This window comes from Protopterus annectens, chromosome 6.part0 (genome assembly GCF_019279795.1).
Source record: "Protopterus annectens isolate FY-2018-M chromosome 6.part0, PAN1.0, whole genome shotgun sequence".
Taxonomy (NCBI): Eukaryota; Metazoa; Chordata; order Ceratodontiformes; family Protopteridae; genus Protopterus; species Protopterus annectens.
In genome coordinates, this window is record NC_056737.1 from 705,416,376 (window position 1) to 705,443,540 (window position 27,165).

The 27,165-nt window shown below is 38.4% G+C and overlaps 1 protein-coding gene across 1 annotated transcript in view; it reads right to left on the reverse strand.

The window, feature by feature from the left end:
• Positions 1 to 27,165, reverse strand: part of SYNE2 (spectrin repeat containing nuclear envelope protein 2) — a 3,814,665-nt gene that overhangs the window by 2,404,480 nt on the left and 1,383,020 nt on the right. Inside the window, exon 40 of the mRNA XM_044073561.1 lies at positions 15,611 to 15,788. Coding sequence (XP_043929496.1) covers positions 15,611 to 15,788 — 178 coding nt within the window. The remainder of the gene's footprint in view (positions 1 to 15,610; positions 15,789 to 27,165) is intronic.

Sequence of the window (27,165 nt, forward strand, 5' to 3'; positions counted from 1 at the left end):
TGTACTTTAAGCAACATTAAAATGATTACTTCAATGGTGTGTCTGCTGAACGTTACTGTGATTCATTAGGACCATGTTAAAGAATGTGACAGGTGGAAGACAATGGCATAATATGCGACTGTTACTGGATTCTCATGAATTGTCCTGAACTCACACAGAAAATAATACTGCGGCATGCAGAAAGCATTTAAGTAGACGAGTAAGTTTTAACATTCTAAGTAAGATGTCACATACCCTTGAAGAAAGGGAAATATACACTGTTACAGAAAACCAAAAAATATTACATTTTGCCAGAAGCCCATATTTTCATCCCTCCCTTTCTCATTCCTACAAGAACCATCTGTCCTCTACTGGCCAGACCAGCGGAAGGACATTAGACTCAGTGATCATGGCCATCATCTAGTAGATATGAGGAAATTATTTTTTGTAGTCTCATAATAATCCACCCCTCAGGCAGGCAAAATAGCAACCTGAAATGCAAGCAATGCTGGACCAAGAAAAGTTCATACTTTGCACTCCTGCAGATCCCTGTTAAAGTGCCTGTATTTTCTTTGGTGGGCTTCTATACCACTCCACAAAATACCAACTGAAGAGTCCATAGGAGTTGGCCTTCATCAACATGAAGTTCTTGATGTAGTATTCTGCCAACATCATCTACCCATGGATAGGAAAAACGGCAGTCAACCATGCATGCTAATCCATTATCATGGAATTAAAACAGCTTCTTTGGTTCCAATTAATCAAAGGTAGTAGAATTTCTTGGATGCGAATCAGTTCTTTAGGCTCCAGGGTATGAAACACTTTTAGACAGTATTGCATGTATTCTGAAGTTGTGCAGTAAACTTATATAGTGTATTTAATTTAATGCTAGCTTTTCATGTTTGCAATTACTAAGATGTACACAATGGAAGCTTCTCAGTGAATATTAGGATTAGGGTTAGTGTTTTGGGTATAATTATTGACTGCAACAACAGACAAGGCAGAAAGGCTTAAGCTTAGTGAGAGACCAGGTCTAAGAAAGGGCCAAGTTCCATCTTACTGCAGAAAAGACTGCTTAGAAAGGTAATGACTGTGTATTAAACTAAGAAGAAAGCAGACAGAAAGAGACTGACATAAATAGAAAATGGGGTTGGGTTCTCATGCAATACACAGAAGGTAAAAAGAAATGCAGAAATTAGCAGAAAAATAAAAACGGTGGGTCCAAGCATGGCTGCATAGTACTACTCTGTAATGAAGGGAGTAAAAGAAGGAAGACATGGGAGCGCCAAGTACCAATGCAAGAGGAGATGGTAAATTGTTGCTATCACAGAAACACAGGCCACTGATATAAGGTGAGTGGGGTAGGGGACACCTGGTATGTGTTGTGCAGGAATGACAAAGTGGACGTATACCTGGTGGTGCAGGAATCTACATAAAGGAGAGCATCGGACATTTAGTCAGTGAGGAAAAAAATTGTGAACAAAGAATCTGGCAATGGAGTCGGTAGGATCAGATCCTAGTTCAAGTGCTCTTGCAGTTATAGTAGGAAAACAGAGAGAACTGCAGGGCTGATACAGTGTGATGAGCCCCAAACACATCAAGGAAGAAGGATAAGAGACTTGAGGACAGACTAATGAAGTGAGGTAAGACAATGAGGGTAATACTCTTGGAAGAACAAGATCAGTTTGGAGTATAACAGGAGATTCTGAGTTTCAGGGTTGACAGGAATAAGGAGAAGAATAAGGTGTTGGACCATGAAGTCTACAGCCACCTAATACTGGACAGTCCCAAAAAGGACACCATTTTATACAAGGTCTTAACCAATGCAAATAGTTTCATGGATGTCCAGACTAAAACACTATGGCCTACACTGACATTGAGTATGTCACTATGTGATTTAGAGTAGGGAGAAGGGCAAGAATCGACAGACAAAAAAAGATGTTGTGGGATATCTGGACAGTGGATTAAGTGGCAGTGGGGGTTGAAGGTCAGGGAAGACTTAAATGACTGGGGCCAAAGTGAGGGGAATTAAGAAACTATGGGAATGAGTCACGGACAGAGTACTCACAGCCAGGGACAAAGGTGCAAGGACAAGGAAAAAAGCCAAGAACAGGAGAAGATCAATGTTACATAAAATGTGAGGCTAGCAATCAGGGCATATGCTACAAACTATAGAAGGGGGGAGGCAGATGTAGGGTGGTGTAGGATACAGAGTAAAAGGAGGCTAGCAGAAAGGCAGCACTGCTAAGCAAGTACAGCAAGAAGGGAAAATAGGCCTGTTTTAGGTACAGGACAAAAAGAAGAAGGAAGGGGCAGAGCTGGCCTGGCTGTGTAAGGATGGAATGGGGATCCCAGACAACTACGAAAAAGCAATTGTACAGAATGAATACTCTGATTTAGTGTTCTCAGAGCAAAGCAAGAGGTGGCTGCCATGCTGGACAGGCAATACAGAATCAGTACAGTAGTCAATCGCCAGCATATAGACAGAGGACGTGGACACAGATGTATCTACACCTAATAGGCGGGATAAAGCATAAGGACTAGAAAGGCAGTCCTTATCCAAAGTTCTCAGAACTCTGGCCAATGTACTAGCAGACCCACTTACACAGACCCTCAACAGATCATGGACTACTGAAGATGTGTCTGGGATTTTAAAAACAGCAAGTGTGTTACCCTTGTATAAGGAAACACAGAAAAGGAAAAATCCTGAGAATTACAGGCATTTTAGCTTAAAGTGTTGGCTACTCAAATGTGATCCAGTTTTATTATTGGGTTATGGGTAAAACTGACAACACAGTACTAGAAAACATGGACCTACCTGGATATCAGCAAGGCCTTTAACTCATCTCAGACAGGCGTATGAAAAGAAACCCGGAGTGTTCATCGGTGGGATGAAGACTGTGGAAATGGACAGCTGCATGGTTGAACAGCTGCAGGGATCTCTCCTGTGTCTGTTAGTCTTCAGTGTGTTTGTGTCAAACTTATATGAGGGGAGAGAGAAAAGCATTAATGCACACACTGATGACACTATGACAGGTGTAGCAGTGATGGGGTTGGGGGAGTACAGGGAAAGATTTGGAAAGTCAAATCAAGTAAGCAGATAAGTGTTAGCTGAGGTTCAGTCTAGCAAATGCAAAGTGCTGTTGCTAGTTCATAACAACCCTAATATGAAGTATTGCCTAAAAGAACTGGAACTGATGGCACAGCTCAGGAAAATTATGGGGGGTTTTGAACACTGCTGGACTGCACCATCAGAAACAAGGTGGTAGTAGCAGTGGACAGAATGCTGGGGTGCCACAAGCCTTGCTTCAATTCTACACGGTTCTACTCACACCATAACCTGAGTACTGTGTGTACTTTTAGAGGCCATATTAAGAAAGAGACATCTATTTCCTGGGGAAAATACAGAGGGAAGCTATCAGAAAGATAAGTAGGCTGGAGGGGAATAGACATTACCACATAAGCCAGCCCTGTGAAAGCTCCATGTTGAAGGAGTGTCACAGACTGATGATTGTAAGAAATAACTACTCCCTGGTTGAGACCTCTGAAAGTATCTGTTCACATAGAAGGGATGAAAGAGGCATAACTGGGGGGGAAGCCAGCCTGGGCGCAAGGTTGTAGGATAAGTAATCAGCTGACGCTGATCAGTTGGCAGTGTAATCTTGCCAATATATATATATATATATATATATATATATATATATATATATATACATATATATATATATATAATCTATATGGGTCTAGGACACATGCTCGACTAGCATATGTCTGAATCACAAAACATCGAACACACATACACGAAAGCGCTTAACATCAAAAAGCGCTTCCGTGTATGTGTAGTTCAAAAAAAAATCTACATTTCTGCAGGGGGGCTTCGACCCCTGCACCCCCCACACACCCCTCTACTTTATTATTCTCACTCAGAGATCGCACTACAGTGGGGAAAAGGGAATTTCCCTTACCCGCACTGTAGTCCGATCTACGAAACAGGCACACATAAACGGAAGCGCTTGTTGATGTTAAGCGCGTTCGTGTATGTGTGTTCGATGTTTTGTGATTCGGACATATGCTAGTCGAGCATGTGTCCGAATCCCATATATATATATATATATATATATATATATATATATATATATATATATGTATACACACACACACACGTACACATATACATATACATTCATACATACACACACACATATGTTGTAAACTGTGGTCACACAGCAGTAGCAATGTGCAAAGTCAACTTGGCCTTACCTGTGTTTCGTGTGAAACTGCTTTGGGACTCAAACAATTACATTTGTAGAGTTGTCACATAAACAAACACACTAATATAGTAATACAAAGCACTCGTATCATAAGTCTAAAACAAGGAAATAGTCATAAATTATGTCATTTTTCAGTACTCCTTGGCTCAGTGTGCCATACTAAAATAAATGTTATGATTTATGCTTCATTAGTAGCTTATATTTATCATTACCCAAATCCACTGTTTTGCAGGTTTACTGCAGCATAGCTCTGCATGGCTAATGTAGTATTCAAGAAAATGCATAGCTGTAGTGTCTGTTGCTAGTGACCTTGCACGTAATAGTCTATTTCTGCTTCAATAAATTAACTTTGTGTGCTCTTGCTATTTTCTCAACAAAGAGCCTCATCGAAAACAGCAAAATAGCCAAGCTGCATACACCTATTCATATATCCATCTACATTCCATTAACAATTTGCACAGATCTCACAGCGGTAGCACATGTGCGTTCTTCATTATATTTCTGATAGCTGCAATTCCAAATGCCTCCACTATTGGCAGTGATTTAGTGACTTCAAAAGGTCAGAAAATGTCTTACAGGTTCAGAGGTACATAGGATACTAGGCTAATGGCCCTAGACCCCTTGCAAGCCTAGTCATATTTATTCCAAGTTGTCCCAATCGTCGGTGGTTAGTTGAGTAAAGTTTGCAGAGGTAAGGATCTATGGTAGTTAATACTGACTTCCTATGTCCAGGAGGGACATGGACACCACCCCAGAAGTGAATCTGCAGTCACCCATCCATTGATCTAGGTTGCATTTGAAGAGGGTCAGGAAAGGCTATGTTTCATGTGAATTGGAAGCTTGTTCCAGAGAAGTGGCAGTCTCTGGGAGATCTATCTCTCCAGCATGACCTGTTCAAGTTAGAGGTTAGGGGAAGATCCCTGGAGCAAATGACCCTGGTCAATTAAAAAAAAAAAAAAAAAAGTGGCTCATGGGCTTTAAATGAAACTGTCACTTCGAACAGGATCATTCAATAAGATTTTTATAAAGACTGTAGCAAATATCAGTTTCCCTTGAAATCTTTGAAAAAAGTATAGTGAATGCATTAATTTAGTTAGCAGCATAATCATCAGTGGCGGATTTAGGCTTTGGCACAGGGGCGCGCGCCTCCCCCTTTTTAAACTCATTGTATAGCTTTGGCTAGGACATGCTACATAAAGTAGCTTTTAAAAAATTAAAAATAAACAAATAAATAAATAAACATACATACATATTTGGTGTTGGCTCCTTTAAGGAGGATACCAGCCAGTCGGAAGTGAGCTCACGGCATGTCCGGCTGGCTGCGAGCGGGAAATGTGCAGTAATGAGCAAGCGAGTGGAAGAAAACGACAGTCGCAAATGGATTATCGCTGCGAGTGGGAAATGTAGTTGGACTTGAATCACTTGATCAGGTAAGAGAGTGTGTGAAATGTACTTGGTAGTTGGACTTGATCAGGTAAGAGAGTGTGTGGATTATCGCTGAGAGCGGGAAATGTAGTTGGTAGTTGGACTTGATCAGGTAAGAGTGTGTGTGTGTGAAATGTAGTTGGTAGTTGGACTTGATCAGGTAAGAGAGTGTGCGGATTATCGCTGCGAGTAATGAATCTCCTGTGTAACCTAAAGCCATACAGTTTCTTATTGTTTGAAAGATGGTGATGCAGTTCTTAACATTTCTGTATTTTTTTAACAATGGAAGTGGCTAGATGTTTGCAGTTTGCTTTGTTAATGCTGCCCGGATTGTGTGCATTATGGGTAAATATGTGTATCACTCCTGAGTGATGTAACAAACTATTATAATTACCTCAGCAGAGCACAGATTTTGGAAAAGTTGCCTAGTTTTTTCATGGGATTGGAAAATGTATGTACCATTATTTCCAAATGTTCCAGAACTTGTCTGCTGTTTTAAGTGTAGTGGGTAATGTAGACAGAGTTCGCACTGTTCAGTTTTTAAACCTTGAATGGTACATTAGAATCAAAAGTAGTTTCCCTTCTGTGGCAGTGTACAAAGTTTCCTGTCTAGTAGAACACTCTAGTATTATAGCCTTAGAAAAGCAAAGTGCAAGGTGTCAATACAGATAGCTATCCTGGAAAACTGGAAGCATTTTGCCTGGTTCATTATTTGGAACTGGTCATTTTCAGATATTTATACTGATTGGTAATGTGTTCAAATCATGGTGCTTGGGACACTTTTATAGATTAATTTTGATACATCTGGCATTGCTGTGTCCAGTTTTGTTTTGAACCCACCAGTTGCATATTTAGGTAAGCAGACTGTCAGTAATAGGACTTTACCAAATGATGCAGCACCTTTTAAAAGTTCCATGTGTACAGACTTTGCGATTTGACTTCATACCTGTGAACAGAGTTTAGTAGCAGCACTAGCTGGAAGGGGTACAACTGAATGGTTCGTAACCAGCTGGTTTGTCTTGTTTTTTGGGAGTTGGGTAGGTGGTGAGTTATCTTCTGCAGTCTGCCCTGTACTGGAGACTTGAATAGCCAGGAGAGAGCATGGTAAGTTGGGTTTTTGGCAGAACCTAGATGAAGAAAGCATGTTGTAACTCAACACTGAGGGTATGGAGACACATGGGACTGGTATGTGTGTTGTGCACATTCAACATGTCAGAGTAGCCTGGGGATTCGAAGTAATAAGGAAAAATCCCCACCAGCTCTGGATGACTGCCTTCTTGTAAGGAGTAGTTCCCGCTCATTGTTTGCACAGGAAGTATGGTTGCCAAAAGGCTATTTCTCTGCAGAAAGAAATGACACCTTCCCTCCTGGTTAATGCGAGCTGCTGTGTTGCTTAAAGCTAGGAAAAGAGTAAGTTGTTAGCAAGTCCTTCAAAAAGTTCACACTGTACTCTGTGTGTGTGTGTGTGTGTGTGTGTGTGTGTGTGTGTGTGTGTGTGTGTGTGTGTGTGTGTGTGTGTGTGTGTATACACCAGTTAAAACTTGACAGCACTGTGTGTGTGTGTGTGTGTGTGTGTGTGTGTGTGTGTGTGTACACCAGGTAAAACTTGGCAGCACTGTGTGTGTACACCAGTTAAAACTTGACAACACTGTGTGTGTACACCAGTTAAAACTTGACAGCACTGTGTGTGTACACCAGTTAAAACTTGACAGCACTGTGTGTGTACACCAGTTAAAACTTGACAGCACTGTGTGTGTGTACCAGTTAAAACTTGACAGCAGTGTGTGTGTGTGTGTGTGTGTGTGTGTGTGTGTGTGTGTGTGTGTGTGTGTGTGTGTGTGTGTGTGTGTGTGTGTGTACCAGGTAAAACTTCACAGCACTGTGTGTGTGTCAGACTTGATCAGGTAACTGTGTGTGTGTGTAAGAAATGTAGTTGGTAGTTAGACTTGATCAGGTAAGAGTAGGGTTACCACCTGTCCCACTTTGCAAGGGACAGTCCCTCTTTGGGCAATTGTGCCCTGCAAAAAAAATTAAAAAATGGCAAATGTCCTGAGATTTTAGGACAAAAATATTTCCTATATTTTATGTAATAGTTACATAAAACAGTTATTCTGTATGTGAAACATCTAAATGTTATAAGAAACAGAATAAGCAACTAAAATGCTACAAGAATAAGCCTTTATTTAGGCAAAAAAATGAAGTTCTGTCCTTTGTACTGGCCATGGGTATGTTTCACCATGCAAAATCTGACGTTTATACCAAAAATGTCCCACTTTGGGCATTTGAAAAGGTGGCAACCCTAGGTAAGAGAGTGTGTGTGTGAAATGTAGTTTGTCTTCATCAGGTAAGTGTGTGTGTGAAATGTAGTTGGTCTTGATCAGGTAAGAGAGTGTGTGTGTGAAATGTAGTTGGTCTTGATCAGGTAAGAGAGAGTGTGTGTGTGTGTGTGTGTGTGTGTGTGTGTGTGTGTGTGTGTGTGTGTGTGTGTGTGTGTGTGAAATGTAGTTGGTCTTGATCAGGGAAGAGAGTGTGTGTGTGTGAAATGTAGTTGGTCTTGATCAGGTAAGAGAGTGTTGTGTGTGTGAAATGTAGTTGGTCTTGATCAGGTAAGAGAGTGTGTGTGTGTGAAATGTAGTTGGTCTTGATCAGGTAAGAGAGTGTGTGTGTGAAATGTAGTTGGTCTTGATCAGGTAAGAGAGTGTGTGTGTGAAATGTAGTTGGCCTTGATCAGGTAAGAGAGTGTGTGTGTGAAATGTAGTTGGACTTGATCAGGTAAGAGAGTGTGTGTGTGAAATGTAGTTGGTCTTGATCAGGTAAGAGAGTGTGTGTGTGAAATGTAGTTGGTCTTGATCAGGTAAGAGAGTGTGTGTGTGAAATGTAGTTGGTCTTGATTAGGTAAGAGAGTGTGTGTGTGAAATGTAATTGGTCTTGATCAAGTAAGAGAGTGTGTGTGTGTGAAATGTAGTTGGTCTTGATCAGGTAAGAGAGTGTGTGTGTGAAATGTAGTTGGTCTTGATCAGGTAAGAGTGTGTGTGTGAAATGTAGTTGGTCTTGATCAGGTAAGAGAGTGTGTGAAGTGTAGTTGGTCTTGATCAAGTAAGAGTGTGTGTGTGTGAAATGTAGTTGGCCTTGATCAGGTAAGAGAGTGTGTGTGTGAAATGTAGTTGGTCTTGATCAGGTAAGAGAGTGTGTGTGTGAAATGTAGTTGGTCTTGATCAGGTAAGAGAGTGTGTGTGTGAAATGTAGTTGGTCTTGATCAGAATGGTTGTGAGCTATGGTGAGAAGTGAGAACTGAAGTTGTATTTCCCCCATTATTGTTTTTGTTGTTTGTCCAGGTTTTTGTGCTAAGGTGTGAAGTGAGAACTGAATTTGTATTCCCTCATTATTGGCTTTGTTTGTCCAGGTTTTTTGTGCTAAGAGGTTGAGAGCTATCTAAATGATAGCCATTAAGTTTGTCTTCCTATTTTTCAAACTGCTGATTTAGCACAGTGGTATGTTGCACTGAGTGTAGTGCATATGGTTCTGGGTTCAAGACATGCATGGTGATAACACAGCATTTTATTCTAGCAACATTCCAAAATTATACAAGCAATGTTTAAAATGTGTCCCTGGTTTTTGGGCTTTTGCCCCCCCCCCCCAATAAATGTTGGCTTTTTCCAGATTTCTTGTGCTGCAAAGTTCAGAGATACAGATGAGTGTCGACATTTTACAAGGAGCTGAGTGCTGCAGGGGAACTAAAGTTTAGTGCTGCTTATGCTGAGTCTGCTTGTACTGTTAATAGCACAACAGGTAGTGTACTTGCTTTTGATGCAGAAGGCTGTGGGTTCTTCTCCCACAGGAGGTAGATGCATTGCTGATATTGTACTGTGTTGTAAAGGGGGGTGGATGCTGTAGTCCGTTTTGGCGAAGATATCTAGTAGTAACTATGAACCTGTTATCAGTTTGCCATCCATTCCCTATTGCAATATTACTAGAGTATCATTGTTTTTATTGCAACATAAGCAATTTATTCCTCAAGGGCAACAGGCACTTTATTTGTAGATGAAACCATGAAATATAAAGTTGTTTGCTAGCAGCAGCCTCTTCATTAGTTACAGATTTCTTTAATGTGGATTTATGTAGATGGCTTTTACTAGTTCAGAGATTGTGCATATTTACTGATACTGCTGGACTGTAGAAGTTTGAGTAGACTTTTATGATGGAAATGTTATGAATTGGGCTGTTTGTCATTATTGGTGCATGCATTTTGTTTCATTGTTTACTGGAAAAATGTTCAAAACAATAAATTTAAAACGCTGTCTAACAACTATACTGTATTGTACAAGGAATAGAATTTAATACAATCAGAAAGGTGTATCAAAGAGCATGTGTATGTTTCATGTGCAAGGGGCCTATGATTTGAAAACAGCTCAAAGTTAATCTTTATCTGCCACTGGCAAAATGTATTTTCTTTGAATGTGGGTTTCAATGCTGTTTCAATGAATGTGAGTTTCAAGAGCAGAGAAGTTTTAATGCTAAGTCTAGTTTCATTGTGAGAATGCATTGCTTTGTTTAGCAGATATTTATTGGTGTTCGTGCTGTAAAATGCAAAATAAAACTTTTCTGGCAAATCATTTAGGAATGAAGTCACTAAATAATGACCAACGTTAAGTTTCAGACGTCATAATCTTCAGAAAAATGCATGCTAAAGCAAGACCTGATATTCTATAACTGTCTTAAGTTTATACAAGATCAATTTTTAGCACTGTTTGTATGTTCCCCCAATATATTTGGCCTTGTCCAGATTTCCTGCATTAAGAGGTTGAGAGGTATGTGCAAATAAATCGCTTTATAGAATTAGGAATATCCAAACCTCTCAACTGTCCCCAATTTTGGCTCAAAATGTTGCTCTCCCCCTAATCTCTCCGCAAAATAGCAATTCTGGAAGAAAACGTGGAGGGTTTACTTTTATAAATAACTGTAATGATCAGAGTTATACATTACTTTTATTTCAGAAATGCATGTAGATTCTCTAATTTTGTCAGCTGCACAAGTTAAAACTGTGCTCCTATAAAAATGGTGTCCCTTTTTGACAGGTTCCCAGCTGTATTGCCTGGCAATGCTCTACTCCAACTACCATGCTGCATTTTTCAAAGAATTGACTTTCAGGTTCATTTTCAATTCAAGGAACCGAGTTTGAGTGAATTTATATTATATTACTGAAGAGGCATTACAGCGAATGCCTCTTCATCGACACTTAAGAGTGAACCGTGAATTACGAGAATGGCCGTAGCTTGGCTGGGGGGGGGGGGTAGCAGTTTGAGAGCTGTGAGTACAAATTTGAAAATTCTAGCTACACCCCTGGTAGTGTACACACTGACAAGCCAGGGGTAGCAAACGTAAAAAAATCTTTAAAAATGTCCTAAAAGTCTTCCTCTACTGAACGATAAGCTTTTCGTGCTCACAGCCAGCCAAGACAGTTATGCGTTTTTGAGAAAGGTGGGGGGTTGGGAGATGACTGGACTAATCCATCCAGATGATGTCATTGTGATTGGTTGCAGCTGTATTTGGCGGGCTGCTTAATTTCTAATAAATACAGCTGCAGTCAATCTCTTGTTATTGGTGCTGCCTGCCTAATTCTAACTTTTGGAGTTCGCAGTAGACTGTCTGAGTAAAGAGCCGAGCAACTCAAATTCTTTGTGGTCCTGCGGTTTGCGTGTATTTCTCTGTTGCATGTGTGCTAAATCGACTATGCTTTTGGATTCTCTGATCAAGTGTGTGCAGCACTATACAAGACAGTCTCCTGAAATTTGGCTGGGTGTACCATAGGGTATTAAGATGCACAGCCAAGAACTTCAGAACAGCTTGTTTCATTTTTTTTTTTTAAGACCAGACAGGCCTTACGATGATGAGCCGCACATATGGTCATTTTTCTGCACACTTCTTTCTGCTCCATTCCCTTACAGCAGGCAGCCAACCCACAAAAGTTAGCTTGTGGCCCAACTGGGATCGAGTTGATCCAGAATCACCACTCTGCAGTACAGAGAGAGGACAGCTGCAAGATATATAATTTTGTTTTACTGCTGCAAAAATAAAAAAACGCGAGGTAAGTGGCAAATTTTGAGTGTATCTGTGTATTTTTGTGCAAGTGTTAAATGGGTGTGGTTGTGCGTTCTCTAGTCTGTATATTATAGATGACTTGAAAATAGTTAAGATAGTTACATATGGGGCATGCATGTCTGCAGAAGAACTTCACTAAAGTGATGTTTTGGGCACAGCAAAGCTGATAATTACAAAACTAAGCTTATAAGATTGGTGATTGGGAGACATAACTGAATGGTTAATATTTTAATACAGCACACAGTGATTGAAACTGTAGATACATTTTAGGACTAGGGTATATATGGTATGGTAAATGGATCATTCCAGGTTTGTTTTTCTAATCATATCAACCAGCTGGTTAGTGATAGCTATAGAACAATAGTATAAAAATGCTTATAAAGTCTAGGAAATTGGAAATGAAGTCATTGTTTTTTAGTTACATTAGACCCAAACTTGAGCATGGAATAAATATATGGAAACCATATAAGAAAATCATGAGTGAACTGTAAAGATCCCACCGGAAATATACCACGAGCATCAATGGAAGTGAAAATTTAAGTTACTGTGAAAGACTAAAATATCTTAACAGGGTCTCAGATATTTAAGAGCTGATCTTATTCAGGTATATAGGGCATTTAGTGACTGCCTCTGGGAATATTTAGGGTTATCAAAAAGTAGTAGCGAAACATCAGACAACCTATGTAGAAGATTCTATAGGAATGAGAAATGTACTAATTGCTTCTCTAAGAGAGGAACTGATGCATGGAAGAGATTACCATATTACATTAAAGCAAGTACGAGTTTAGATATTTTTAAGAACAGTCTGGAACTTATTATGAGAACTGTTTTGGTATATTGGCAGGCTAGAAGGGCATTATTGCCCACACTTGAAATATTTCTGTGTATGCAAAATCTAAAATGGGAGAACAAAGGCCCAGAAATTGGGGAAATATTTAAATATCACTTTTTTAAACTTAGAAAGATGTTGGGATAAGTGGATATGTGTTAGCATGCATTTTCACTGTTTAAGCGAAGCATTTTTTCCATGTTTAGGATTCTAAAGGCTGTATTAGTGTACATATGGTCAGTTTGATGCCAACTCAAACTGTAGAGAGGGGGTTTATTTACATTTGACAACACATTAAAATCAGTGGCTTTCCAAGGAGTATTTGAATGTTGCAGCTATTCAAACCAACAATTTTATATATGTGTGTAGAAACAGTCTGTTTGGTTATCACAGAAGTGGCAGTCTGTCTGGGGATGGAAAGGCAGCATAGCTCTCAATGGTATCTCATTATGAGGAATGTTCTTCAGTATGTGAGTTTGAATGTTAGCTGTTGCCATGGTATACAATACTGAATCATGTTAAAACAGGAAAACTGTTAAATAAAATAACTGTTTTCTCATACTTATGCTATGAGCATCCTAGATGAAGTTGTTAGTAAATGTTCGCCTCTTGCTCCATATTGTCACATTATGTTCTATATTTTGGAGATGAGGGGTTGAGAGCTATGGGAGGCAGTCAGTGGAAGAAAGCAAATGGCAGACTTTAAGTCAGTCTGTGTAGGACATATTGTTTAGCCCTAGTATCCTTGTAGTAAGGCTTCTTTGTGGGCATTCCAGTTGCATGTGTCTGGACAGATACAGGCCAAAGAGGGCATTATGCTCAATGACTGGCCTAAGGAGTGCTGAGCAAAGGAGGGCAGTGACATCCTAGATCTGGACATAACCCATTTCTTTAAGCTGTTTAATATAGAAGCACTTTCTTACATAAGTAGACATACTGGTCAAAATTTAGGTCACTGTCCAGATAAGTTCTGAAAACCCAAACAAGTCTATTCTTAAGGTCTTATTGTCATCATAGTTGTTCTCTGAGGTAGATGACTTCCAAAGGATACAATAATGCATTTACTGGCATTTCATTTTGGTCCATGATTGTGGCACCAGTTGTTTGGGACAAACCGTCCAGTAGGATGGCTGTGTAATTTGGGGTTCAGTGACTGCTCCTAACTTATAGTCATGTGCAAACGTAGTCATCCAGAGCCCTTTGGTATTGGCTTTTACTTCAGAAAAGTAGATGTTAAACAGGAGAGGCCCCAGCACAGAACCCTGGGGACTCCACTAGTAGCTCATCACTTTCTGGAGGTAACTTTGTCAATTTTGCTTTCTTGCATCTCATCTGTGAGCCATGTGGCAATCCATTAGGTGACCATAGTTTATTCCTAGTTTATTTAGCTGTTCTACAATGCCTGAGTGGGGGATTGTGTCAAAAGCTTTAGCTAGGTCGAGGTATGCAATGTGTACCATTTTGCTTTCCTATATTGCATTGGTGACCTTTGCAAAAAAGTACATTAGATTTGGTAAGCATGACCTGCCCTTGACAAATCCAAACTAAAATGGAAACAGTATTCGGAGGGTTGCTGTTTCCTAATAAGGCTTTCCATGGCTTTGCATATTAGGCTGGCCAGACAAAGTAGATTTTGTGTTACTGTCCTTTGGGAAATGCTACAGTACTTAAATTTGGTTTTATACATTGCATATAATTTAACTGACTGTTTTTTTAGGACTTTTTTCATAAAATGTGTATTTCCTTAACTTGCAATGTTCTTTAACTAACTGAACTTCACTGGCACACACAAAATTATTTACATAAATTAACTTTGCTGGTTTCACATAAATCATTATTTACTTAAATTACTTACATTTGCTATGGGTCTTGGGGTGATATCACCTTCACTGGGATTCTTTGCTATGTTATCATAATGCTTATGTCAGGTATGCCATATAAAAGAACTATGACTTCATATGGGCAACCAAACATATCCTCTAGGTATGTCTTGAAACAACTGGTAATGTCTGCTAATATGCTGTGTGCTGGATAGGAGTTATGTACCTCCACTAACACAACCACACCAGGTTCACTGGATCATACGAGAATATCAGGCTAACTGCCATGAATGGTAATTACAAGGCTAGCTAATAAGCTGAGATCAGAATCAAACCCAATACTTTGTGTCTGAGGTGAAAACCTTAACCGTTGTGCTCAATCGACCCGCCACCCCCAATGTTTTGCAAATGACTGTATGTTGCTGTGTTTTCACACATGCTGATACAATATCTTAAGGTGATCCTTCCACATCCCCCTTCCCCAGTGTTTTGCTTTCCTGCCTCCCCACCTCACTTGTCGACTTTCCAGACTGGCCCCCCCCCCCCTTCATAAAATCCTGGATCCGCCACTGATCATACTATGGTACAAACCTATATTTTTATATTTACTACACAAAATGTCTGCTACTCCTATCTGAGCACCCATCAGTAGTATGCCCCCCCACCCCCACCAGAGACCACTAGCCATGGGGTCAGGAACTCAGAAGTTTATGCCAGTATGCAAATAAATTCAAGCTGTGACGCCAAATCTCTGCATACTTATCTTGTGGCCACATGTTATGTATTACAGATGAGTGTCATTTAAAAAAAAAACACTGCTCTTGTTTTAAGTAAAGTAGTGTCATACTTTAATACATGTGACTGCTTCACATTATCAAAAAAGATCCATGGTAATTAAAATAAATGTTTCCATTTGTGTTACAAGTTTAACAGTTGCATATTTTGGCATGATTCAGCTGTAGTCAAACATTTTTTTACGTTCTTCTGACAAATGTATCAAGTGTGACATTTACAACAGCTTCTATTTTAAAACTGTTAAAGTACAATTACGAAGAAAAGCTAGCATCATAAATGAGCTAAGTACAGAGATTCAGAAATAAAGTACATTAATGCTTTGCTGGGACTGACAACTTTTGTCAAAAGGACATCAAGTGCTTCATGGTCAAACTGCAAATGGGATTACTTACTTGAATTTCTTGAAGGTTACGAAAGCTATCAGCAGAATCAAAAGGTAATTTGCTGTCTTCTGGCATTAAAGTATGAACATCAGAAGCCCACTGGTGCAAGTTGTTAAGTAATTTTGATAAGTGTTCTTCTAAGGTTTCTTCACAGGTACTTAGTTCATCAGAAGCATTAGAAATTAAACTATAAAAGAGAGGGAAAAAGTATTAGACTGCAAAACAAATTTCACAGCTAACAAATTGTGCTAACACATTATATCATTTGTCATCAAATTCAGTAATGGCTGAAACTACCCAGTCTGTTCAGAATATTAATCTGTACTAGGTGACACAGCCTTATGCAAGACACCTGCCACAGACTAGGATAGGAGAGTAACAGAATGTAACAGGTTCTGATGCGTTAATTGAGATGTCAATGTTTTGTAGGTTACTGTTTGTAACTACCTCATAGTAAACCACTCTGGTCATACCCTGTGATACCACACTGCAGAAAATATTAATTTAACTTTCTCATTTCCAAGAGCTTCTGGCTTTGACCCAGCATAGACCAATGAGTGCAAGTGGAAAAAAGACACAAGAGGTTTCTCAGTCTGCCAATCACTATACCATTTTGACCTGAACTTTAAATGCTAGCAACTATTTGAAGTTCTGCTCAACTTTTTAAATTTTACTTAGATGGTAATAATTTACAGATGAAATGAGTACTACAAGGCCTTATGCGTCTGATTTCTGGTTTTGCATCAGCATGCTTTCAGTGGACTGGTTCAGTTTTGTAGTGCTCAACCAGCTTTCTGTCAAGGCAATATCACCTTTTAAATGCTTACTGACATCAATTTGTTTCCCCCAAAATAAATAAATCGGTCTAATGGCAATATCACAACAAGGAAAACAAAACTGGATTATATGGCTGGAGATGAAAGACTCTATGCCTAATAGTATAATTCCTACAGCTCCCATGGTGTGTGTTGCTTGCACCCTCTTACTTCATACATTTCAATACAGCACTGCTGGTTAGCAGATCGTGGTCAGCATACAAGTTCTCGACAAAGCATGTGCAGAACAACTGCATTGTGAGTAATACAGCAATGGCCTAAATTGCTTTCACCCCCACCAAACAAAAGCTACAACAAAACCTCAAGCAATCTGAAAGTACAGCAGTGCTCAGAAACACATTCAGTGCTGCGATCATGCAGTAATACTGCCATTCATTCATTTTTATGATAAGTTGTTAATTTCATAATTTTCAAAAATCAGTCTAGTTTAACGTGCTTGGAGAGACCATGTTTACTTCCTTTTATTTTACAGATGTCCTGTTTTAAGCATCAAAATCAAAAATAAAGGAACTGAATCCAAAAGTGTGGTCAAGGCTCAGGTGTATGTCTTAATGACAGCACACAGGTATATATTTCTTAATAACACCATGCAGTGTCCTTCAATATTTTTAGAATCCCCTCCTCCAAACATTTAATACGAATCACTTCCAACATTTAACAAACATTACTGATGACTATAAATAATAAAATGCTTTCTTTGTTAATTTTTTTTTTTCATTTTTCCCTTTAAGGAATACCACTGGGGATGCAGAAAGAACTCTACCACACCATCAATAAGAGCTGTGGCCAAAACAGGCTGTTTTCATGGGGCAGGAAATTGTGATTCAAACTGTGATTTAGAGACATAATACGGTAATGAGCAAAGATCTCATTATCTGCTAATTTGTATGTCTTTGAATCGCCCTTAGTTATTGCAGGTACAAATCAGCACTTTCCTGTGGTAATTAACCATGCATCATGTTGGCACAGACACCCCCATTCACTCCCCCACATACATGAAGACATTCAAACACACACACACTCACACACACTCACACGCACGCGCACACACGCGCACACACACACACGTACACACACACACGTACACACACACGCGCGCACAGACACACACACACATGCACGCAGACAAACATTCCACTTACTTGCCCCTCACTTGATGGAACATCTCGGATGTATCTTCTTATTTTTTGTCCCTGCCCTCATAAATCTAGGATCCTTACAGTGAGTCAATAATACAAGACATTACAGTGTCATTCTTCTTAATGCTTATAAAATGCATTCTGATTCTAGACCTGTTGGTCTATTAATATTTTTTTAAGTGAATCAAAGTAATAGTTTAAAAATTCGTTCTCCGTCTGGTGTGTTCCAGTGTTCCTTCTGGATTTGCCCTGAAACCTCATTCTCACCCACATGGACATGCCCCCAGTGTCTCTAATTTTACAGACTTCTCCTGCTATTGTCTCTTACACACGTCCTGTCCCTTGTAGCTCAGGGACACTTGCCCCAGTGTCTCTACTTTTACAGACTTCTCCTGCTATTGTCTCCTACACACGTCCTGTCCCTTGTAACTCAGGGACACTTGCCCCAGTGTCTCTAATTTTACAGACTGCTCCTGCTATTGTCTCTTACACACGTCCTGTCCCTTGTAACTCAGGGACACTTGCAATCAATGAATAATGCCAGACATCAGAGTTGCATGCTTACTGTTATGTAAAATACTCTCATTCACTGACTGCTCAGTTAGTGTAGTGGGTTAATGCTCCTTTGTGCTGAGGGTGCAGAGTCTGGAGCTTTTCCCCCAGTTTTACTTTAATGTTTTTTCAAAGACTTAAGTAACAGAACTATCCCTGGTGTTTAGTGGTGGCACAGAGAGTATACTTTCTGCTATAAAAGCTGTGCTTGAGTGCCGTAGGTCCAGGATTAAATTTTTTAAGTGCATTTATCAGGAGAGTATCCTTGGATCTAGTGTTACCCCTTGCCCCACTTCTTTCATTCTGCAGAATGATTATTCCACAGGATTTTAAGGCACAGTATCAAGAGAGTATCCCTGGTGTCCAGTGTTTCTCCCTGTCCCAAATCTTTCATGCTGATTAATGATTATTCTAAGTACCTTTAAGGCACAATATCAAGAGAGTATTCCTAGTATCTAGTGCCTCCCAATGTTGCATGATTTTCTCATTAGTCTAGGGGAGTGTGGAGGTATGAAAGACCTCCATACACCCACCTACATTCACACAATCATGTATATACACACACACACACACACACACACACACACACACACACACACACACACACACACACAGCCCTCCATCACCTCTCATGGACAGTTACTCATTCACCCATACACACCTCCCCTACCTATTCTCTAATCAACCCCTCTACTGCCACCTCCCAGGCACACGTAGCCACAAATGCATGTGTGTGCACGCACACACACATTTGGCCATGTTCATTAACTTACTCAGCTGAATGAGTCTCTGAATTGCTTGGTTGCATAAATGCCTTTCTGGCATTTCAAGGGGACAGCAAATAGTTAATTAGCACAGGACCCTCCTGTAGAGTGCCTTATCATATGCAGTAAGCTGCAGAGACAGCTCCCCGCAATGCTGTACCACTTCATGTTGCAACACCATGTAGGACTGCCTATAAACAGATAGTGATTACCATGAGATGTATACCAGGTGTACACCTTAAGGTAGCTTTTCTCAGTCTGGCCCAACAACTTTTGGAACATATGTACATTCACATATTGCGCTATGTTCATTTAAAACATTCCCCATGCTGGTATTTCTAATGGCCTTCACATGTTTTGATATTGGCATTTTAACAGTCCATTTAATTTATTTTGTCACAGTGAAAGACATTAACTTTATTACAAATGTGTAAAGGTGTGACAAAGGTGAATTTTCCATTATAGCTAATCTAAACAGATCACCTCTGAAACAAAATCACCAGGTATGTTAGCTGTATTTTGTAAAAATAATCATTATAGTTAGAAAGACTACATGTCATGTGCAAAGTAAATGATGCAAAAGTACTATAAGAATATCCTTATGACTGTGTACTGTTGATGAAAACTGTGCAACAACAAAAAAAATCTGCTTTCATTTTTATGCATAACATGCAGAAAATATCTTGCCTTTATTTCTCTTCACGTTTCTACTATAATATTTTCAAACAATGCCCTATTTAATGAACTGATCTAATGCTGACTAACTTTAATTCTAGCAAGTTTTAGTGAAGGAATACCCATACAAAGAGGGCTTGTGGAACACAGGGATAAAGCCTTCACTGCAACCCCAGATAACCCATGTTCAGCTAGTGGCATAGGTGCTGTAAGAGACACATGGGGGAAGGGTAGGAGTAAGTGGTTGATCTCAGCTTGCCCATCCTAGGGGAGTGAGGCAGTGTACACTTGTTGCAATAAGCAGCACATGAGCCTATTGAACTCACTGTTGCAAAGTGGATGCACCACTTAGTTGAAAATTTAGCATATGCTGATGCATGTATGCTCCTACCAATGAATAAAGTAGTGGCCCCATGGCTGCACAGAGGTGGAAGGGATTAGTATACACTCACCTGCAGCAATATGGCACTGCACCCCTGCCATCCATCCCCTCACTGGCCCCAGACACGGGTCAGGTAGTGCCCTGGGGAGGCTAAGATTGGTCTGTTGCTCACAGACAACAAGGAGAAGAGAGGGGTTGATGGCAGGTTATGGTCAGCTGCAGGGAGAGGAGAAATACACATGTAAGAGACTGAAACAGTGGATATGCACGACTCATCATGATTCATCACTGATACCCCAGGAGTAAAGTCTAATCAAAAAGTTAATTATCATCACAGACAATGTGGGATCACAGTAAAGCTAAATAAATTCCTTGTACTTATATGAGCATTTGTTGATAAAGTTACATAAGAATGGACAGAAACCTCTCACACTCTTAGTTTTCACTGTTAAATGATTTCCGTTATACTTAAAGTGGCTTAGTACCTAGGCATCTTAGAAGAGGTGAAGAAGACAATTTTAGATAGTAGTACAATAACGTCAGCATTGAGTAAGCATCAAACACAGAAGATTTACCTACAATTAGACTAAAGCAATGAATCCTAGACAGAGATATGTTAATCTATTACAAAATGCAGAGGTTGACAAAAAAAATGAAAGTTTTTGATGATAAAAACCTAGAAAGTAAAAGCAAGACATTTAACATAGTCAGCATTGTCTTTGAAAAAGGAAATATTTTTTAATCAGAAAAAGAACCATGCTGAAAAAGACTGGGTTGATGAAAAGTACTAAGGAAGTAGCTAGGATAGAAAGTTATGACCCGGACCATGGTGGCTATATTCATCAATGTCAAACACAGCACACTGTTAAAAATGCTAATTTTATTATGGGATAAAACTAAGCAGTTAATACTCGTTTTGAACCTTGGGAAGGCATATGATATTGTAAACTGGGCATTCCTTACTGAAGTCCTAGGACATTTTTACTCCCCTGGTGTTCAGAAAACACTGACTAACCCATACAATAATTCCTAAGTATGTTAAAAATACAGACTAATTTCAGCAACATTTCCAGTCCAAACTGGTACAAAACAATGATGTCTACTCCCTTCTTTACTGTATAAGTTTTAACACCTTTATTAAAGTATCACTTAAGACACAGGCAAACATACATCAATATAAAAGAAAACAAACCATATTAACATGTTTCCAGTTACATACACTATAAATCAAATATGTAAACTATCATCAGTGCAGCATTACATAAATTGCTCCATCCCTGCAATACCTTAAACATTTCTCCTCCTTCTCCTGAATATTACTCTGCATGCATTTTTCCCACAATTTCCATGTATTTCTATGCAATTTGGTCCTTTCCGTCTCTAAAGATCCCAGTTCCAGTTCTTTTATCTCTTTTACAATATTCAGTACTTCAAATACAGTTGATTAAGACTTGGATTTCCATTTTTAAGTAATTGTTTTTTTTAGCAGCTACCAGAATTAAACTTAGCAAGGCCTTACTATGTCTAGGCAATTCAGATCCTGTGGTCCAGCTCAAAAGAATCATTTCCCTAATTTAAACTTTTTGTACACCTAACATTTCTGACAGAGTACTCTGTATGGGGATGTTTAAAATTCTGCAAACTCATTATGCCCCACAGAATATATGTTCCCAGTTACCTCTTTCTTCCCCATCACACTTCCAACATTTACAAACTACCTCAGGAAAAATACTTTTAAGTCTGATTGGGGTATAAAATACCTATGAAACATTTCCAAGCAAAATTCCTAAACCTTCTGGACTTTACTGCATACCTGGGAGTCAAACATATGTCCTCCCATTGTTCCTTTATACTTTTTTATTCAGTCTCCCTTCCCAATCTTTTTGAACATTCTCTGACTGATTCTTGTAATTATCATGCATTATCTTATATACCCCACTAATTATCCCTTTTTTAACAGCAGCTAAAAGTAAAAACTTGACCAGACCAGGTCTTTTACTTACAATTTCCCTAACTCTTTCCCTTTGCCAATACTCTGTTATCAATCCCTTGTAGGGAAGGCAGTCCCTAGTCAGCAGTCTAAATGTCTTCTTGGCCTTATCCAATTATATTACCTTTCCATCCAGTACCTTAGTCTCTGTGCACCTAGTGGCAGTCAACCAGATTGGTAAAATCTCCTTTCTCCACTCTCATGTTGGCTTAGTTCTTAGAATACTTTCTTCTACTTTATGAATATAATACTCTGTATGGCTGTTATTATTCTCCTTAAGTAGCTAAAAAATCCCACCCCCACTTCATCATCACCCTTTTCCACTTTGATTTATAACCTTCTTCTTGTGCTATGTATATCAGCCTCAAATGTCTAGTTCTAAAATATCCCTTCAAATCAGATAATTTTAAACCAAATTGTTGTTTTGGAACTCTTGCCCTATTTCCCTCCCAAATAAATTTCTTAAACTCTTTAATTATTGTCCACAACTTCTCCTCTAGTTTATAAAAATATGCCTGACCTGTATATAAACCTAATGGGATAAAAACATTTTCACTGATTCTATCTTACCATCCATATCCACAAATAAGAGCATCCAGTTTCTCAATTGTTGTATTATCTTTTGTTTAGTCTCCTCCCACATATCCTTAACTGCCATAACAGAAGCCTTTTTAATCCATACTGCTAAATACCTCATCTTATCATATCTCCATAATTATGAGTACTGTTGAACCAATTTATGCATGGGTACGTAATTTATGATTACAGCCTTTGTTTTATCTTCATTAATTTATATCCTGAAAAGACTTGAAACTGTCTCAAGGTGTTTTGCAACACTGAGATATCCTTTTCTGGATTTATCAGGAACAAAATAATATCATCTGCAAATAAAGACAATTTTTCTTGATTACTATGCCAATTATATCCTTGAATGTTTGAGTCCCTTATTTTCTTTGCCAGTGACTCTAAATATACAGCAAATAACAAAAAGAAATAAGGACACCCCTGCCTGGTTACTTTGTTCAGACACAAATTATCAAAGAGGAACCCTCCTTAAATTCTTCCCTCTGATCCTTTATATATCCTCCTAATTAACCTAATTACTGTATCAGGGACTCCAGATGCTTCCACTGCCCTACTCATAAAATTCCAGTTTACTTTGTCAAGTTTCTCTGCATCAAAACCCACCAATAACAGCTGTATTCTCATACAGTCTGCTTCCCTCTGGGTCATTTCTGTTCCATTAATGTTCTCAAGCCAAATGTTTGCCTCCCCTCCACAAAACCACATCTACCAATTTTGACAACATCTTTGCAACTGACTGTTGAGCCTTATTAACCTCTAACGTTGGCATAATTAAGTCTTTCATAAATATTTCCATTTGTGCTCGTTCTTGATGTCCAGATTTCTCCGTTTCACACAAATTTTCATAAAATGTCTTAAATATCTTTAATACCGCTATAGGATATCTGGTTATTTTTCTTTTTATAGGCTCCCTAAGTTTTGTGAAAACCCTTTCCACATCCTGTTGCCTAAGGCATTTTGCCCTGGAATTACTACAAGAATGGCTGCTTAACAGAAATCTTTCTAAACTCACCCATATTATTCCCTTTACTGTGTAATCTTATCATATAATCATAAGCATAAAATATTATTTAAAATCCTGATTTGTGAATCTGCTAACTGGTAAGGTGGTTTGGTGCAGGGACCTTTTTGCACATGACAAAGGCACTTGAGGCTCAGCATTTGCATATAATAAACCGTAGTATACACGTTACAATGATTTATTATATGCCACAGTGCACATTAACTAAATAAGTGCACACACTTGAACTGGCGTGCTTTTATTTTGTAATATAACACACTTAATGACCATAATTAACAGGACAACACATTAGCTGGTTGTCAAATATATCAGCATGCAGGTGAAAATTGTTCAAAGCCGACATTAAAGAGTAGTGCTAACAGCATTGCCATTAAGAACAAGAATCCAATACAAAATCTAAGGAACTTTTAGTTTAAAGGCAGTAAACTACTGTTTTTGTAACATTAACATCTGTACTCACTTGTGTATTAGTCAACTACTTTATGCCTAAATTCCTTTAAAAAGAAATCTGTTCTTGTCAGATGTACATTGGTAACTTAATTCCATTTTGTAGGCATTAATGAAGGCCCTTTCACCTACTCAGAGGCTAATGGTTAGGCTCACCAAGGTTAAATGACCCTGATTTTGAAAGCTAGAAATTGAACATAATATTTAATTTGTGACCCAACAGTGGACAGTATTCAAGGAAACAATGATAGCTTATCAGTTACTGGTAGCCCTGATGACTTCATGGAAGGTGAGGCAGGGACATTCTAAAACTTCCACCAATGAAATCAACTGATATGTTTTGCTAAGCATTATTTGTAATATATTTGTGCTATAGAATAACCAAAGATTAAGAAGGGCATATTACGGTTTTGGCACAAGAAGGTTGATTCTAACAGCCTAATTAGCTTCATAAGAGAGGAAGGTAGATAGCTTGTATGTAGTTACAAGTGTTATAAGTTCTGGTATTAAACTTAAAGGGTAATAAGGAATCCAACTAAAGTATTAAGATTGATAAATCTGAATTTAAGCAAAACAGTTATGCAATGGATACTTTATTTGTAGTACATTGATCTGTTTAAATACGTGCATAGTAACAGAAATACTGTATGAAGCTCTTCTGGTGTAAAGAGTTAATTTATTATTCCAGAGCCAGCTATTATATATTTCTGTCTATAACTATGCAGCTGTTTTTGCTCCTTTCATTATGCATGTAACATAAGCAGTAGTTTCAGAAAGTCTAGCGCAAGGTTACTAATGAAGAAAAAGAGAAACAAATATTGGCCCAAGAGCAAATCCTTGGTAACTCCTAACCTAAGCAGGCCTAGTCTTCAGTAAGCTGCTCCAGCAAATAACTGAAAGCTTCTGTCTGTAAGACAATCTTGGAACCATTTAAAGGTGTTTCCTCCTTCTCAGCCTAGCTATGAGACATAATAATAATAAAATATTAATTAACATGTTTAGAAAACTATATTTACTTGTTTTATTTCCTCCTTGTACTCCATGTTTAAGAAAGATAATTAAGAAATAACAGAGAGTAAATTACAAGGAAGAAATAAAACAAAGTAAATACTCTGACTTTTTTTTTTATAAGAAAGCTGGTCATAGGAAATAACTTTATATTTAGATGTAACTGAGAACAGGAATGCATTCAAGATTTCTATAAATCATAACTTTGTGTTATTTGAAAGTAATGTGTTAAAGAAAAGACATACAAATCAGGGTGAGCTTGACACATGCAGATGTTCTACAGTAGCCAAAGAAAATTTGATGCAAATTTATCTTTTTGTGAAATCTATCAAGACAGGAAGCCTTAATAAAAATATTAGATCCTAACATTAAAATAAGTTAGAAAAGAGATAAGGATGAGGTATGCAAAATTACATTTATGACAGTACATAGATGATACCATCCTAGAAAACAAGTACTACAATAAGTTCTGTTAGCTCAATTTCTCTAGATAACTAGTAGATAATTTAAAATAGAAAAAAAAAACTAGTCTTCACAAGTAAACTGCTTTGTAGAGCAGAATAATACAACATATTAAAATAAAACAAAAAAAAAATCAAAACTTCAATGCCAAGAGAGCCCCGAAAAAATCGGACATGTCTCCAATTATTTAGTCACTTCATTCCTCAATGATATGCCAGAAAAACATCTTTATGAAGATCAGGCCAAACGTATGACACACATATCTCAACATTCTAATAAAATCTAGACAGATAAGTATCCTACATGCACCATACAGACTCTCCAGAAAAAAAAGATACTATAGCAAATTCTTATAAAAAAACAGCAGAGACAGCAATGTACTGTGCAGTACACATACTGGATGCCACAGACTCCCAAAATCGTGGAAGAACATCAAGTACACACAATGATATTATTTACAGACAGTTAGATTATTTCCCCTTAAATAATGGCATTGTATAATAACAATAGTCCACTCCTGTGTGTGGGTAATACAGGATTTACAAAAAGATGGTTTTGTTTAATTACTTGGGTTTTACCCTTCGGATCAAACCATGCCAACCATGGGTGAATTCTGCATTACCTACCCCCAGTTGTGGATTACTGCTAAATTATGTTCCATCCAATCTATCTGGTGAGAGTAACTACAACTTGTATTCCATACTGTTCTTGCTGCAACACATGCACAAAGATTTACCATAATTATATTTCACTGTTAAGCATTTTAAACTACAAAACTTGGTGACATGTTTCATCTACAAAACTACTGTTTTGCTTTATATTACTTTTTGACTACTCGCTGCATCTTTACTAATCCTAACACTGTCTGCAAAACAGCAAACTGGCCCACTAATGCCTCCACCTCAACAGATGTTAAGGAAAACCAGTTACAGGACGAAGGTGTGAGATTCCCCAGGGGGGCATCAGTTCACAGGGAGGTAACAACTATTAACCTTCTGGCTATTGTTTAAATGTTATACTAAAGCAGTAATCATTATGCTTTCTGCCCATTTTTAATACTCTGCTCTGTTTTTGACAAACACTTGTGAAACAATCTGGACTATACAACTTTGTGCTGAGTGCCATTCTGACCTTTTGTATCTAAAGAAAATTCATAAGTTTCTGTTTTTTTTTTTTCAATAGTTTTAGTGCTTTTTAAATTATTATGAGCACTCAATATTCCTCAGGTAAGCAATGGTTTATGCTGTACATTAGACAAGTTGCTTCATTCAGGAATGATATCAGGCAGTGGTAGTAGGGAATGACTATTATTTTGTTGTACTAATCAGCACTGGTAGTAGGGAATGACTATCATTTTGTTGTACTATTAGCACTGGTAGTAGGGAATGACTATTATTTTGTTGTACTATTAGCACTGGTAGTAGGGAATGACTATTATTTTGTTGTACTATCAGCACTGACCATTATTTTGTTGTACTATTAGCACTGGTAGTAGGGAATGACCATTATTTTGTTGTACTATTAGCACTGGTAGTAGGGAATGACTATTATTTTGTTGTACTATTAGCACTGGTAGTAGGGAATGACTATTATTTTGTTGTACTATTAGCACTGGTAGTAGGGAATGACTATTATTTTGTTGTACTATTAGCACTGGTAGTAGGGAATGACCATTATTTTGTTGTACTATTAGCACTGGTAGT